The 14,027-nt window shown below is 46.8% G+C and overlaps 1 protein-coding gene and 1 long non-coding RNA gene across 5 annotated transcripts in view; both read right to left on the bottom strand.

Annotated features, from left to right (window-relative positions):
- Window positions 1–476: 476 nt before the first annotated feature.
- Window positions 477–8,632, bottom strand: LOC116660653. Of its 4 annotated transcripts, XR_004316237.1 has the most exons (4): window positions 7,771–8,632; window positions 7,074–7,347; window positions 1,992–2,133; window positions 477–968 (listed from the first exon to the last, which is right to left on the bottom strand). It is a non-coding gene; the product is annotated as an uncharacterized LOC116660653 (long non-coding RNA). The 4 variants fall into 4 exon arrangements; XR_004316235.1 differs by lacking the exon at window positions 477–968 and having other exon boundaries at window positions 979–6,662; XR_004316236.1 differs by lacking the exon at window positions 477–968 and having other exon boundaries at window positions 979–2,785.
- Window positions 8,633–12,961: 4,329 nt separating this feature from the next.
- The window catches only part of PHLPP1 (PH domain and leucine rich repeat protein phosphatase 1), a 186,673-nt gene continuing 185,607 nt past the window's right edge, over window positions 12,962–14,027 (bottom strand). Inside the window, 1 exon segment of the mRNA XM_014557697.2 lies at window positions 12,962–14,027. Within this exon segment, the coding sequence (XP_014413183.2) occupies window positions 13,983–14,027 (45 nt within the window). The 3' untranslated portion in view covers window positions 12,962–13,982.

Below are 14,027 nucleotides of genomic sequence, written 5' to 3'. Positions count from 1 at the left end.
TCCCTCCCACTGTTGCTGACAGCAGTCAAAGTATTGTCACAGGAGGGCCTTGGAGAGGCCCTCTTGTGGGTTGAATTGTGTCCCCCACAAATTCCTATGGCCAAGTCCTAACCCTCAGCACTTCAGAACGTGACCTTTCTTAGAAATAGGGCTAGTGCAGATGTAGTTAGTTAAGATGGGGTCATGCTGTGGGCCCTTAGTCTGATACACCTCGTTTCAGATTTCTAGACTCCGGAGGAGTTTCTGCTGTTTTAAGCCACCTGGCTTGTGGTGCTTTATCATGGCAATACTAGAAATGAAGACAAGAGGTGAACTCAGGCCTGGGTTTTTCATCGTTTCTCCTCTGAGTGAGTTTCTACAGGTTGGGCTGCTTGCAGGTGTAAATAACCAAAACCCAATCTAATTGGGTTAAACAACAAAGAGGACTTATTCTAAATCTCAAGCTGCTTGATAAAAAGAGAGATGCACACTGACAGGAACCATCAGACGAGGCTAGGAGCTCAGAGAATGACAGGCGGGCACGTGTATTGCTGGGCTTGGGGGCGGGGTATAGCTTCATGGTCTCAGACAGCAGACTCTTTCCCCTAAACGTGAATTCAGCTACTTCATGGTTTCCCTAAAACAAAACCGTTCTTTACATTTGTGTACTGGAAGCGGATTCTGCACTGGAGTCAGCCTCAAAAATGACCAGGTTTAGCCTCTAGGTGGAGGCAGAGCATTCCTCAACATGAACTCACCACAGAGCTGTAAAAATGACAAATTCTCATGAGTCCAGACACCGGATATCCCAGCCCTGCACACCTGGGTGCTGTTAGAGGGAGAACCACAGGCTCTTGCTTGAGTTTCTCCCTCTAGGGAACAAAAGCCACGACGAGTGCTGGACACTTGGCTCCATCCTGCGGGCACGTGCTATGTGCTGATCAATGCTTTTGCCACCTGGGAGTGTGCTGTTCTGAGAGGTTCCACATCTACAGGGAACAATAAGGCGATTCATTTTTATCTTTAAAGCTTCAGTATTTAACATACATCCTATCAATATTGCCTTTTGTCCCCAGCTCTTGACTCTAATATTTAATTGTAATGTATTATAGTTGCAGCAAGTTGAATCAATTAAGATTGAAAAATGAGATGTTAAAAAAAAGTGGGAAAACATATCCTTTGTGGTCAATATTAATCTTTCAGAGTTTTTTTTTTTTTTCTTTTTTTTCTGTAAGGAAGCCTGCCAAGAGTGGGGAAGACAATGAGGATAGAAAGTGATTCACTGAATCAGCAGCTTCAGAGAGGTCAGAAGGAGGCAGAACTGGCCCTTGTATTTGGCAAAGAGAGTCAAGAGGTTGGCTGGAGGCCTCTGGAAATGTATCCTGCGAGACGCAGAGAGGAGTGTGTGTGACCACGGGGTGGTCAGGAGGCTGGGGTTGGGCGCCATGCTCCTGAGGAGGGAGGGGCGCTCCCAGTCTCCTAGGACGTGACCCCCGCTGGCTCCAAAGGGAAGGGCCCCTTTCCTTTCCTAGAAATCAATGTTCTCTTTGTGTCAACAACCTCTCCAAGACCTTGATATTCTCCACCTGCTACCCTTGTGCTTGGGTTGCCCCAGAAGTGACTTTTCTTTTTCTTTTTTCTTTTTTTTTTTAACATTTTTTATTGATTTATAATCACTTTACAATGTTGTGTCAAATTCCAGTGTTCAGCACAATTTTTCAGTCATTCATGGACATATACACACTCATTGTCACATTTTTTTCTCTGTGAGTTATCATAACATTTTGTGTATATTTCCCTGTGAGAAGTGACCTTTCTGTTAGAACCTCCTCAGTAAGAGGACAGGACCCATGGGTCACCGACATGGGGCCCCTGGCACTTAGTTCATCAGACGAAGAAAGCTGAGGCTAGAAGATGCTGTCAAAACAAAATCTCCCTAGGCTTCTCCAACAGTCATGTCCTAGAATTGCCCCAACCCCTCAGGCCACCACTCCAGACCTTGAAACAAATACCTCTGTGAAGGAGGAGGAAGTCATTTACACATCCACTCGACATTAGTTACTGTCACATGCCTGCTGCGGGCGTGGTACTCTTGGTCACGTTTGGGACACCTCATGAAGATGGACAAGTTTCTACTCTCATGAAGCTTACAACCTAATGAAAGAACAATGAACCAAGATATAAACAAACTCGTTTCAGATACTGACAAATGATATGAAGAAATTAAAATGCAGTGATGTAGTGTAGGGTGACTCTGAAGGGGCCGCCTTAGTTTGGGGTGGTCAAAGAGGTGACATCTAAGTGGAGATCAGAACAGAGAAGGAGGCAAACATGAGACCAGCTAAGGAAGAGTGTCAGGAGCAGGGCGAGCTACCCCGATGGATATAACCAGGAGGATGCTCATCTTGTGCAGTGGGAAGGAAGCCAGGGTGACATGACTGGTGACTCTCAATGGATGACTCTGTGCCCCAGGGGATACTAGACAATGTCTGGAGACATTTTTGTTGCCACAGTGTGGGAGGGTGCTCCTGGCAACTAGTGGGGAGGGGTGGACATGACTCTAAACATCCTACAATGCACAGGACAACTGCCCATGATGAAGAATTATCTGGATCAAAATGTCACTGGTGCTGAGGTTAGAGGGTAAACACGAAGGTGAGAGTGGCAAAGCTGGGCAGGGAGGCTGTCGGGCCATATCAGGCTGTGCATCCTCACAAGGAGCTGGGGTCACTCTAGAATGATGGAGTCCACTGGAGGCTTCTCCTCTGGGGCCTGGCTTGGTCTTCTATATTTTGAACTGATGGTCCTGGTGGAAATTGATGGAGGTGGTACCACAATAGAACCTCATACAGAAGCCCGAATGAGAGGCGAGGGTGGCTTGGACAAGCACGGAAGACGCACTGATGTGGGTGGTTTGGGATGCATTCTCAAGATGAAACAGACAGTTCTGTTGGTGAACTAGCTTGCGTGGAGTGGTGAGGGAAAGGTGAATCAAGCATGGTTCCTGATTTCCGCTGGAGCAACTGGATGGTTACTTGTAACATTTTTGTAATGAGAAAGACTAAGGGAGGATTTGTTTGGGGTAGAAGCCCAGAAGTTCTGTTTTTGGATGGGATGAATTTGTGACAATTATTAAACATCCACATGCAGGGATACAGCAGACAGTGGGCGATCATCATACAGATGGTATTTAAAGTAGACAAAATACACTAAAATCTGCCAACAGCGTGCCAGTTTATTTTAGACTACTTAAACGATAATAGTCAACCTAATATCAAAGGAAAAAAGAGGAAAATTATTTCCTTTTGCAGTTTGCATAGAAAAAGTTAGTTAAGCTCTAATGATATATGATTCTTAGATGAATAATTTTTTTAAAGAGGCAGGGCAAATGTAACCTAAGAAGATACTGACAAATGCAGAATGATCCAGCAAAAGTAAAGAATCAGGGCACAGAGAACTTGAACTTCTGGCTGGTGCTCCAGCGTCACATTCCTGAAACAATAGTTTCCCTGGTGGGGATGCTGTTACCCCACTTCTCCACAAGTCACCTCCCAAACATCCCCAAGGACCAGTGAGGTAGATGCCCCTCTGTGAAGCTGCCTCTGCTCCTGACCTAAGTGGCTGCTCTTTTCTGTGCATCTGAGACACTTGAAATCAAGTCGTTCCCATGAGCCAGGCCTGTGCTGACGCTGCACCCTCTCCCCGAGTCCTACGACTGTGGACTATGAACCCCAGTTTGCAGACCAAGTAGCTAAAGTGCTGAGAGGTTAAATTGCCTACGTCACCCAGCTAGTCAGAGGCAGAGCCAGGATTTGAACTCAGGGCTGTCCACTCCAGAACTCCTGCTCCTATTGTTTCTTCAATGATTTTCTCCTCCACTAGACTGTCAAGTCCTTGAAGGACAAAAATAAGCCAAACCGAGTTCACGGCAAACACCACGTGTCCTAGGTTTGCAAAGTGCCATATATCTGGAAGTAGTCTTGACATTAGAAATCCTGCCATGGAATCACAGCTACAAATGTCAGTCTCTAGGTATTCACAACCCAGGCCACTGAAATCTGCTGTCAAACACCAGCCACTAAAGGAACACTTCATAGAGAGAAAAAGTAAAATCTTGATTTCTCCTCTCAAAGCTGAGATGTTTAAGTCTTTAAAACATCAGCCCAAATGTGTATCAGAATTTTCTCTTTACTGAATTTCCTTTCTTTTTCCAGGAAGGAAAAAAACACATCACTTTTTCCTTTTGTAGCAGGTGCTCTGACCTCGTCACTGTCCTCCCTCAGGCAACACTGCCCCAACCCACCGATCTTCACCGACCTTCCCCCCCTGGGGCTGAATTTACTCCACCTCTGGAAACCAAGGCACATCCTCTTACATTGCAGAGAGTAACAGCTTAGTTCCCCATCTCTTGCTCCAACTGTTCATAAGTTTTAATTGGGATAATAGCAAAGATGTTCACTGCAGTGTTCTTTACAATGGCAAAAAGCTAGAAACCATCCAAATGACCACCATTATTGATATATTTGCTCAAATGATGCTACATTCACCTGACAAAATACTACCAGCTTTTAAAAATGTTTACTAAGAATTTTTATTAACAATGGAAGATGCTCAAAACATAAGGGGAAAAAAGGATATTGAATATAACATAATCACAATGTGCATTGTTAAAAAGTGGTGCTTAGACACCAAACCTGGTAGAAACCAACCAAACAATGGCAACATGTTAATGAAATCATAGGTCATCTTATTTTTCCTCATTAAGGTTCCTAACTTTTCCACCTTTTGTGTGTGCATTATTTTATAGTTAGAAAAAAAAGACATTATTGGTTATATTTTAAAATGGGTCTGTGGCTTCTGGGGTGAGAGAAAGGCTTTGTTCCATTCCTGGCACTTTTATAAAGACAGTTAGTCATTTCCAGTGCGGCAAAGGAAGGGTACCAATTAAAAAACCCACAAGGTCTTTGCAAAGTCGGCATGTTCTTTTATGCATAAAAATATGTTGAAAGCGTATAATGTGCCAGGTGCAGGGCAAACCCTGAGGTACAGATGTGAGTAAGGCAAGGTCTCTCCTTCAAGGAGCTTACCCATTTGATGAGAGGTGTCCATTTAAAATCTTAGAATGAGAAAAGAATGTGTAGGCAAAGGTGGAACCAACTCCTTAAAAATGAATACTTTCTTTTTATCATCATTTTTAAACCTATCTAGTGATTTAAACAATCAACCAAATGTAAAAGAGTGAACACCTAAATGAGAGAGCGTTTCAAATATATTCTGCAAACTGCCGACCACCTCCTGGAAGTCTGGCTGTAACCCCTCCTTTCCCTCTCCCGGGCACTCCATAGGAAGGTAATGCTCTCCAGGGCAGCCCCACTCCCCGGGGGCAGCAAGGCCACAATTCTGTGATCCACAGACACCAAAACAAAACAAAACAAAAAAACCCCAAAACCCAAAGTCCTCTTCCTTTTCTTTTTAAGCTAAATTTTGCAAAATCAGATCCATCTAGTATGAAATGGTCCCAAACCACCCGAAGTGCTGACAATCCCTGAAGCACTCCCAGGGAAACAGGCAGTTAAACGCAGTGGAAAACTCAAGCTGTTGTCTGATTAAAGGATTAATCAGGGGGGATTAATCTCCTACTATAGTGCTGTCCTGGGAGCAGTGAATGACAGAGCTGGAAAGGACCCAAGGTCGCCGTGTCCACAGTCTTCCTGTTACAAAACGGAGGGCCAGAGCCCGAGGGACTTGCTCAAATTCCCACTGTTGGGTCAGAGGCAGCAGGGCGGGGGCTCTTATTCACGGAGGGCTCTGTCCCAAGGGCTGCGAACTTTTACCTCTCGGTGAGAAATAAAATTGGGGCGTGTGTGTGTGTGTGTGTGTGTGTACACGAACCACATGGTGAAGATGGTCTCAGCCACAAAGTGGTTAAACAATGGTGATAAAAGACCATTCAGGAGCCAGCCAGCCTGCTCTGACACCTCCTGGCAGTGACCTGACCTCAGGCTGATCATTGGAATCCACTGAGCCTCCGCATCTTGGGTAAATTCTAAGTCGTCACTTCCCAGTGCTCTTGTCAAGATGAAGACCACCACACAGGTGAAGCAGTGTCTGACACTTACTTAAAACAGCGCACGAACGTTAACTCTTACAACTTTCAGGAATGCCAACAAACAGAAAGAGAAGTTCTGATATTTTCTTCCCACACCCGCCGGTTCCTCTGGCGTATCCGAGGGCTAAACGCAACCCCCTGGGGAGACCACAGTGTCCTCCACTCTCCCTCCTCAGCCGGCAGAAGCCAGAAACGCCTCTCTTCACAAGGCTTTGTGCGGGTGGCACTGGTGTCCCTCTGGCGCCAGCTTTGCCCCCACACCTTCCCCACACCTTCCCCTGGGGCCCTGCAATGGCTCCTCGTGGAAGCTTATTCAATCAGGCCACATCTATTTCATCTGCTGAGAAGAGTCCTGCTCCCTGAGAAAACCCCCAAAGGGTGCCTGTTCCAATTTGTCTTTGCTCATGAAGAGTGACATGAAAGCAGTAGGCTCCCCAGGGCTGCCCACTGTGGTGACAATGGCAGAGATTCATTAAAGGCATAAATCAGCTCATTATCCAGACTGTAGTCTCCACTTGGTTTTGGGTAATTTTCTTGATATTTATTGATCCGGGAGGATGGGCAATGGCCTGTCCTGGGCCAAATAAGCAATTCAAAAGAGAGATACACATAGGGAACTAGAGTCAATTTCTATTAATAACATACAATGTAAAAGAAACGGAAAAGAAATTATATATGTATAACCAAATCAATTTTCTGTACACCTGACACCAACACTGTAAATCAACTACATTTCAATAAAAAACGTTCAAAAAAAGAGAGACAGCAAATGCCTGACCACGGCCAAAATTTCCGTTCCTTGGCAATTCACAAACACACCCTGGAACAGAAAGTGAAGCCTGGAATCTGTGGGTAGGTGGCCGGCTCACCAGGCGCTTCTTCCAGGTCCAAGGAACTCTACCTAGTAAGTTGAACCAGAGGAAGCTGTGGCTATGTACTCACTGTTTAGTCTACCCAAACAGCTGAAAACAATTCCACCTCTTACCTGTACAACGCCAGGGCTCAAGCAGCAAAGGAGTCTGTCCACGCAGAAAGGAAGGGAGTCTCTGCAGACGAGCGAAACCGCAGTGCCCCATGCAGCCTGCCAGTTCTTGCCAATAACTGAATTTTACAAGTCATGTTAACCAATCCAGGGAGGAAATTAATACTTTGTTGACCATCAGACATTTCAAAATTCATAGTTAGTTCTGGTTTTGACTGTCAGAGAGACGGCCACAGCAGTAGCACGTGACACACTGGAATTTATTTGTCATAACCCACTGTAAAATAGAAGCAGAGGAGGAAATAAATGAATTCACATGTCCAAAGCCACCCCAAGGAAGCCTGGATTCCAGTCCTGTCTTAAGAAGCATGTCTCTGTCCTCTCAGTCTCCTGGGCCCAGGCAGGAAGCGGAGGCTCACACCGGCCAGGGCGGAGCTGACATCCCGGGGAGTGAGGGTGACGGTCCTACACTTCTGGTGATTTTCCTCCTCCCGCCGCCGCCCACACCCCTCAGCCCGAGGGGCCTGGAGAAAAGCGACTTGCTGTCCAGTGAAGACCGAGTCCCCGTGCTGCTCAAAAGCCACCTTGGCCCGCCCCGACTCAGAGACAGACAGCGCTGGGCTCCTCGAACCTCAGTCACAGGCACAGACTCTGAATCAAAACCCTGGGCTCCGCGTGTAACCCGTGGGAGACGACTTACGGAGACACTGCTTCCAAATGTTTGAAATCAGGCGGATGGGAATTTCCGTCCCTCATCGGGTGGACATTCCAGGTGTGTCTGTTGCGTGGCTGCGACTAGAGGGAAATGCGTGGATGGGGCCCAGAGGCCGCGGTGAAGCCGCAGAGCTGTGTTATGGGGCTGGAGGGCCGAGGCGGGCGGAGAGGTTGAGGAAACGATTTAGTAAGGACCTGCCTTGTGCCAGCCTCCTGGGAGACATGACCTTGTCTCGCATCCCCTGGCCTTGGCCGACGTCTGCGGCCTGGTCTCACTCCCTCCGGCCCCAGTCGCGGAGCGCTAACCACACTGGCCCCCGGAGGGCGCAAGACTGGCAGCGCGGCACAGTCCCGCAGGGCGGTCCCTGCGGTCTCTCGCGGGAGTTTGGGAAGACACACTGAGCATGCGCAGCCCTGCCCTCGCCACGCCCTCTCCGGAGCCGGGTTCTCAGCTGCATCGCCAGGGGGCGCTCTGCTCAGAGCAAGGAGGAGGGCTACCTCCGCCCAGCAGGGTTGGGGGTACGTCTGGCAGAGGATAGGGTTAAAGAGTCGGAAGTCTACTCACTCAGTGACACAAACCACATTCTCTGCTGCCAGCTTTTAGTAAAGGTGACCTCTTTGCCCCTTCTGCTTATTTCTGTCTTATTTCGCCTTTGGTTCGGAACCAGGGCAAGGAAGAGGGATGCTATTACGGGCCACTCCCCCAACATACCAACACTCGCCCTCCTCCCAGGGCTTGGTCCTTGCACTTTCCTCTGCTTGAAAAATTCTTTTCCTCCAGATCCTAACTTGCCTTCTTTTCAATTAGGTTTTATGTCAAATATTCTTGATTCCATTTCCCTCTTCTGTTTTCTTCATACTTTTTGTTCACATCTGAAATAATCATGTTCATTTTTAAAGAGTTTATTCATTGTCCAGCTTCTCCATCAGGAGGGTTTAGGAAGTAGAATTGACAGGACTTGGTGGCCAACGACAGGTTCTACCAGCGTCGGGCTTGCATGCGGTGCAGGTTTGTGTTGCCTGAGTCCTGTGGAAGAGAGGTGTCCAGAAGGCGGTGTGGACAAGAGGGGACAATGAGGGCCCCCAAGATGAGCCTTGAGTGAGAGCGAGAGGCGGGGGTGGAGCACGGGGTCCAACTCTTAGGGTCCAGCAGAAAAGCCTGCAAAATGTGGCCGAAGGCCGCCTTATGAAGCCAGCTCAAAGGCAAAGAGGGACGGGGTTTAAAACGGAGAGTCTGAACAAAGAAGTCATCTGCTGTGGCAAACGCGGCATCACTGTCACTGGAAGTGCCCCTCCCCTGCCCACGCCGCTGTGACCATGGTGACTTTATTTTGTGTTCAAGATTTATTCCTGGCTTACAGGGCAATTCCAATTAAGTGGAAAACTGATTTAAGACCCTCCAAATGTTAACTGCAAAGCAGTTTTCTTAAAGACTCAGAAAAGCAAATGACCTGTAACTGCGTTCACAGAAAGACAACATCTGGAGGTGCACCATTTGGGAAAATGATCTGAGTTGCCATTTCAGCTCTCTTCCAGTAGATAAGATTAGGAATTATGGGGAAGTACAGTTTATTGGAGTAAGACCTAAGAAATAGGAACGACTAGAAAGCACTTGAAACTTCAGTCTGAAGCCAGTTTTACTGCCACAGCTTTAGAAAAAGAAAGGAATGACAATGGGAGCAATTCTAGTCATAAGCACATGAGAGAAAATTCTCCAAGTGTTCTGCTGTTCCACATTTGAACAGGATAGAACATTCTGTTTCTGATTTAGAAGAAAAGGAAGGGACTAATGAACCAGAGCCCAACAAAAGCAGTGCTTGTTTATGGGTCCTTAAATTCAGGGCAGGGGAGAGTGTGGCTTTCTACTTTACCACATGGCCTGGAGAACGCAAGGCAGCCTTGGGGACCCCTTGGCCCCTTTCCTCCTGTCAAGGATTCAACGTTAGACTTCTAGAAGGGAGGGAACAACACGGAGAGCCTGTAGTCTGCCCTTAACTGGCTTAGACCATGACCTCATGAGGTCAATGCAGCCACCATTGCACCAAGACCCACTGCATTTGCAGTCCCGTGCAGATGACCCAAAACTGGACACAGTGACGGCTCTGCACTGCTGTCTCCCGAATGTGTAGAGTGAATGGACGTGGTGACTCGGGTGGGTGTGACGTGGTCACGGAGCTTGCTTCCTATCATTAGCCCAAAGCTTTGTCTGCTAACTAGATGTAGTTCCTACTTCCAAACAGGGCAGTGAGTTTGCCAGCTAAGTCAGAACCTGGTTGCAATTCTGCTAAGGGTCGGGGTGGGGGACCAACCCTTAGAGCTATCTTTCAAATACACAGCAATAAGGCCCAGTTAACAACAGGCGAACAAAACAGTGAAACAGAGTTTGCACCAACTCCTTTGCACAAAATGCATTTTGGGGGATGAATGGAAAGAAAATGAAATTCAATGGCCAGAAGTGAGACAAGCCTATTTTCTCTGCCATTACCTCATCTCTCCTGTTAACAGTTCCAACAGATGTTTCTCTAGTTTTTAATTTAAAAAGGTACTTTCTCTGTGTTACCAAGTATTTTCCATCTGACCATCCTTAGTTCTTCATTTACAACAATGACAATACTTCCACTTACATAAGGCTTTACTATCTACAAATTACTTCGGTTACATTACCTGGGGAGGTAGGGAGGGCAGATACCCCAACACCCACACTTTACAGAAATTCTATCACCTGATGTGTTGAGGTGAATTCAGAATGCCTTCTGATGAGTGTTCACATAGGCGTTAACAGGATTAAGTGGGAGATTGTTCTTTTTCTCTCCACTGGGCGGTGCCAGCAATGAGCTGACTCAGATGTTGTCCTGTAGATACAAAGCATATTATAGATTTTTATGTATTTATTTTTCATCATGGGGAATGGAGAATTAGATGGCTATGGAGATTGACTTCCTCTCTCCCAGGTCGATGCTGTCATTCTGGTTACACCTTGACATGTCTGCATGTCAGTCTCCCACGGAAAAAACAGTGCCCATCACAGGAATAAGTCATCAGTTGTACTATCTTACAAAGCAGACTTCCATGAGTGCAATAATAATAGTTTAATGCAGATTCTCTCCCTACTTCATAGAGCTTGAGATTGCTCCCTGTCATGTGTCTAGGAAAATAATAAGTAACTGAAACCTTGTTTCTTCTGGAAGAGTGGAAGAAAGATAAAGAACAAATTCTGCCCATTTCTGCCCAAAATCTAATCTCACCAGCAGGTGGTGCTGTGACAAAAGCAATCAAGAGAAACCAGGTCAGTCAGGTTGGGTGTCTGGGCTCAGGAGACTGGCCGTGGTGCCCTCTGGAAAGCCAGATTTGGGCACACACATGGCGGCATGTGGCTGATCCAACACCAAACAACTTCCAGGGTCCTCAGTAGGGAGCTTAGAGTTTATCGGCAAGGCTGCAAGCCTTGTCAGAGCTTCGAAGCTTCTGCTCCAACCTCTTCCCCATCCACCCCGCCAACCCCTTGCCAGGTGGCTGGCTTTCCCAGCAGGAAGGAGGGAATGTAGATGGAGGATGTCCTCCTCCCTCATACTCACTCTGGAGATTCCAGCTTCAGGGTCTTCAAATATTAAGCACTTTACACTCTTATAAGCTGTCCCACGTACAGTATCAGATGCTACCCTGATGAGCAGAAGTGACAAGAAACTGCTGGAAGGCCCCTATGCAAGAGTAAGGAGGCCTACTAGTAGGTTTCCACCTCTTTAGCTGCTTAATACGTGCTCACCTGCTACTTCTCATCCACATGCCCATTTATCCCAAGCTCCCAAGGGGTAAAGTTTCATCCTTTGACTCCACAGTACATTATATTAGGCATGTGCTCATTGTGAATTCACCATCTGATAAACTGAGGAGCAAGCACTGGCTGGGCTGGCGGACTTAAGAAAACAACGAGCCCGTGCCCCTTGTCTCAAACAGCCGCACAAGTCAGGACAGGAGGGAAGTCCCCACAGGAGACTTGCTGGTCCCTGTGGCGGGCCCTGGCACAAGCAGCTGCTGTGGGGCCCATGGCGAGCGCCTCACATCGTTGCTGCCTTAGTTGGCCACACTCAGGGCAGAAGTGCTGAGTCCTCTGGAAGTGAACCAGACCCACTCTGACAGTCTGGGTAGGTCCCACCCAAGGCGACAGGTGAATCCTGCCCATGGGGATTCAAGAACTGAGGAAGTCGCAGGTCCATCCCAGATCTTCTGTAGTGACTAAGGCACTGGTGTGCAAACCCAGAACCTTCCAAGTCTGCTCCGATCCACCTGGAGCAGAGCGAAGACTGAGGAGGGCAAGGTGCTGGTGAGTGGGGCTGGGCACAGGAATCCTGAGATGGTTTTGCTTCTGGTCTAGAGCAGAGAGCTCTGCCTGAGCTCAGTCTTCTTCCGCAGCCTTAGTGGCTTTTAAGGAGCACAGTGTATGAGTAGCCCGACGTGGAATGAAGAGAGGACATTACCAACACAAGGTGGGCCCACCAATCTGGCAGCCCAGTGAAGGGACGGACAGCCCATTGACGATTCTACAAGAAAGACTAATTACCATGTCTTGTCACTGAACCAGCCAGGTCCCACCTGGGGGCAGACTGGAAGAAGGGAGACCATTCTACCTGGGAAACTGGTCCACCTGAGATGGAAGACCAACAGCATCTTCAATACATGGCTCACAGGATGCAGGGGCACTGCAGTCTGTAATAGGCCAGTAAGTCAGCTAGGAGATGGGATTTCCTAGTGGGTCCCACTGCACCGACATTCTTTCTGCTAGTGGTAGAGTGAGACAGTCAGCTCCTGATTTTCACTGTTCAGAGGTCTATTAACCTGTTCACGTGACTGAGGGGGCACTGAGAGGATTGGAAACAAACCTGGCTTTGTGGGAGGAGTCTTCCAGGGATCTCCTCTAACTAGTCCCTTTTTATCTATCCTTCATAATAACAACAAGAAATAGAAAGGCTGTAAGGTCAGCTATGTATATTGTTAACCATAGGGTTGATTTCACTACCTTCATTCAATGTAAGTTAACCTGTTGGGTATTTTCCTTTTAAAAAAAATAATCAAAGTCAGAAATACCTAACAACCCCAAAGTTACATGCATTTATTCCAAACTCAAGCTAAGTGTGATCGTCTGCAAGACACATCTGGCTCCTGAGACAAAAGCAGATGGGTGCAATGCTTGTAAATTTTATATTTATTATAACAAAAATTATGACATGTTCATTTGTGCATTCTGCTTTAATATAACTCTTGGTATGTAAATGATCTAACTGAACTCTATACAATCATGCTGATTGTGGCAGCAATAAGGAACACAATTAAAAAGTGTCTGCAAAAGTCAAGGGCTGGGTGGAAACAGGAGAGGAAGAAGAAGTTCAGAGGCCCCTCGGGTGCAGGGTCATTTCCACTGGCCTAAGATCCACCGTGTTTGAACAGCGATGCTCTTAGCTGCTTAGGCTCATCGTGTAATGCATGAAAAAGGGGGGGGGGAGGTGGGCGTGGGCAGGAAGGCACATCAGAGGGGGCGGAGGGTCAGTTGTTCAGGCTGTGTCCCTTATGCCAAAACTACAAAACATTTGAAGCGTCACTATACAACACTGAGCTATTTACAGTAGAAATTTCTCAATCAACTGTTCTCTCAGAGAAAATTAGTGAATCCCAGTGACTTAAGTCACCTGACAGAGTAAAGCAACTCCTAGGAGTTAGTCTCCATATTCTACAAATGTCTATCATTTTCAAGACAAAAAAAAAAAAAAAAAAAAAAAAAAAAAAAGGCCTTCCCCCCTGCCAAATACATAATTACAATATTATTAAATCATTTAGCACTGGCAACCTGCCCTGCCTTCCAAACAAACAAAACAACAAAAAGCCATTTTAAAAAATATTACATTATCATTAACTGTTTCTCTGTAATATATTAAACCTTTTGTTCTTTGTCTTTACACATCTGATATGTTAGGGGAAGAAGTTAACAAATTTAAATCATATTGGTAAAGCATCACTAGAAGAAAAAGTGGTAATTATTTAAAAAGTGACCAACAGAAGGGGAACCCAGCGACTAGCTGCAAAGACAGGTGGGCAAAGCGTCTGGGGGAAGGGCGTGGAGTAAACCCCTGGTTTAATGTGAGCCTGGGAGACTCTTGCAACTCAGTCTTTCTTGGTTAGTTTATTTGTGAACTGCACTCGGGTGGGTCAGAGCGGTGTGTCACAGCAGTCTGGCAGCTGCTCAGGCCGCGC

The sequence above is a fragment of the Camelus ferus genome, chromosome 30 (genome assembly GCF_009834535.1).
Source record: "Camelus ferus isolate YT-003-E chromosome 30, BCGSAC_Cfer_1.0, whole genome shotgun sequence".
Taxonomy (NCBI): Eukaryota; Metazoa; Chordata; class Mammalia; order Artiodactyla; family Camelidae; genus Camelus; species Camelus ferus.
Note: the sequence above shows the minus strand (reverse complement) of the source record. Positions and strands in the feature narration are given on the sequence as shown.